Source organism: Octodon degus, unplaced genomic scaffold (assembly GCF_000260255.1).
Source record: "Octodon degus isolate 3935 unplaced genomic scaffold, OctDeg1.0 scaffold00161, whole genome shotgun sequence".
Taxonomy (NCBI): domain Eukaryota; kingdom Metazoa; phylum Chordata; class Mammalia; order Rodentia; family Octodontidae; genus Octodon; species Octodon degus.
Genome location: NW_004524737.1, coordinates 6,519,981 through 6,522,346, shown reverse-complemented (window position 1 = coordinate 6,522,346; position 2,366 = coordinate 6,519,981). Strand labels below are relative to the sequence as shown.

The 2,366-nt window shown below is 39.3% G+C and overlaps 1 protein-coding gene across 1 annotated transcript in view; it reads left to right on the top strand.

Moving 5' to 3' along the window:
- Galc (galactosylceramidase) overlaps window positions 1-2,366 on the top strand; it is a 54,879-nt gene that overhangs the window by 4,746 nt on the left and 47,767 nt on the right. Inside the window, exon 4 of the mRNA XM_004642778.3 lies at window positions 1,210-1,323. Coding sequence (XP_004642835.1) covers window positions 1,210-1,323 — 114 coding nt within the window. The remainder of the gene's footprint in view (window positions 1-1,209; window positions 1,324-2,366) is intronic.

The following is a 2,366-nucleotide window of genomic DNA, read 5'->3' as shown; positions in this document are numbered from 1 at the left end:
TCTCTCTCTCTCTCTCTCTCTCTCTCTCTCTCTCTTTTTGCAGAACCGGGGATTGAACTCAGGCGCTTGCACTTGCCAGGCAAGCAGTTACTCTACTGAGCTATCTCCCCAGCTCTGCTGAGTCTCAGTTGCCAGTCTTAGCAAGCCCCAGAGGCAGGACTGGGGTTTGCATGGTAGGCCCGGGAACCCCTGGCTCCTGAGCCTGCTTGCAGGCACTTTAATCTGCTGAGCTATTTGGCTGGCTCTCTCACCTGTAATTATTTTAAACATTTACAGTTTATAGAAATCTGAAGGTTTGAAAATAATTTTCAGATGTTGATTGCTTATTTAATTAAGTTTTCTAAAAATTGTGTATACTAGACAGTATAGACACAGTTAGGAATTTTGTGATGTTAAAAGAAAAAAGGATTTTAATTTTTTAGAACATATAAGGTGGTAACTTTGAAATATATGTTAAACTATAATTTTTAGGGAGATAGCTGTTCATTATATTAAATATACAATTATTTGCATTTTATTAGAGTTTCTGTGTCTTACTAAATCTCTCAGTTGCCCAAGCTGAGCTCAGACTTGCAGTACTCTTGCCTCAGCCCCCCAGCATGCTGACACACATGCTCCCCCGTGCCTGGCCTCACAACTATTCCTAACCACTGAAGTTTCCATCTTCATGATTACCGTGCTGATCAGCTTTGTACATATGTCATCAACTGGCAGTTTATAGCCCTTTGGTTTCCAGGATGAGGAAATAATAGTTTGCTTCCTAATTAGTTGTAGCTAGCTACTCATAAGTTAGAGTCCATGATGATCAACTCTAGACTATAGTGTCTTCTGAATCCTTGTCTTCCTGCAATGGTGTCATGGTACTAGTATTTATTTAATGGGGATCTTAAAACCTTAGGAAGACCAAAAAGTCCAGGAGGATATCGTCCTAGGGATTTTCAGTTACGTGAGGCATTAACATTTCCCATAATAAAGGAAGTTCAGGTTAGACTCCTGGAAACCTTCATAGTGCTTAGGATAATGAAAAAGATGAGATAATATGCTTTGGTTATCCATTTTCATGTACATAAGCTTATTATTTGCACAACTTTAAAATTAGAACTAAAATACTACTTTGTGAAGTGTGTGTGTGTGTGTGTGTGTGTGTGTGTAAGAGTTCATAGAAACACCCTTTGTGGATTATTTCCTCCTTTTTCTCTCCTCCATCAGATGGCACTGAGCCTTCTCACATGCACTATGCACTCGATGAGAATTATTTTCGAGGGTATGAGTGGTGGTTAATGAAGGAAGCTAAGAAGAGGAACCCTGATATTATACTTATAGGTAATCTGTTGTACTTATGGCATTACAGTCTCCTTTTCTTTAATTCTCAAATGCTGAATCATTTTGGTGAGTTTTTATCAATATTAAACTACTAAGATTGTTGTTAGTATTACCAGTATGCTAACAGGAACAAACATGCATGGGAAATGATCTTTATCTGCCTTTGTATATTGTGTTTGCTTTTTATAATACAGCTGGAGTAAGTTGTTACACTTCTTGTTTTTATGGAAAAGTTATGTCATGGGCCTAAGGTCACAGATGTTAAGTTGTAAAATCAGGTTTGAAACTAATTCCATTCTGCCTCACTCCCATGGTGATTAAACTATATAAACAAAATCTTTCATCAAAATTTATACAAGAGCGATGGTATTTATAAACTTGTTTGCTATATGTAGTAGTAGACCTCATTTTTAGAAAAGTTTTATAGAAGAACATCGTTTGTTCCTTTTTAAACCTCAGTGATATATAGGTCATCGTTCCAGGGACTGGGATTCTGTATAATCTGTTTCTCAGTCTTTGCCCATGTTTGGCTTAGGCTCAAGGGGCAAGCTCATTGGCTAAATGCTCAGGAGGTACTATGTTCATTTCGCTGTTGTGTAGCAGGGCCTACTGAGCCCGAGAGGTATCTCAGACACCCAGAGCATGGGATATGTTCTTCATTTGAAGTCAGATTGGTGTTTTGAAACAGACTAAGTAAAATTAATTTTGAGGACTGGGTTTCAATTTACTTTATTTTTTTTTCTTTTCTTTTTTTTTTTTTTTCTTTTCAAAGTTTTATTGATAAACATTTTCAATTTACTTTAAAAGTAGTTTCCTTAGCAATCAAAGGAAAAGGGTAATAATTTCTAAATTAAAAAAAAAAAAAACTGGCCGAGTTCCGGGAGCCCCCAGACCCAGTCCTAGCCCAGGTCCGGTGAGTGTGCGGAGAGTTTCCTGCTACCCTGTGCTGGCGGGACCAGTCCCAGCCCAGGCGCAGCGTGGGCCGGACCCTCTCCTAGCCCCTCGGGCCACCCCCCACCACTCCGCAGTGCCTCCCCCACCCC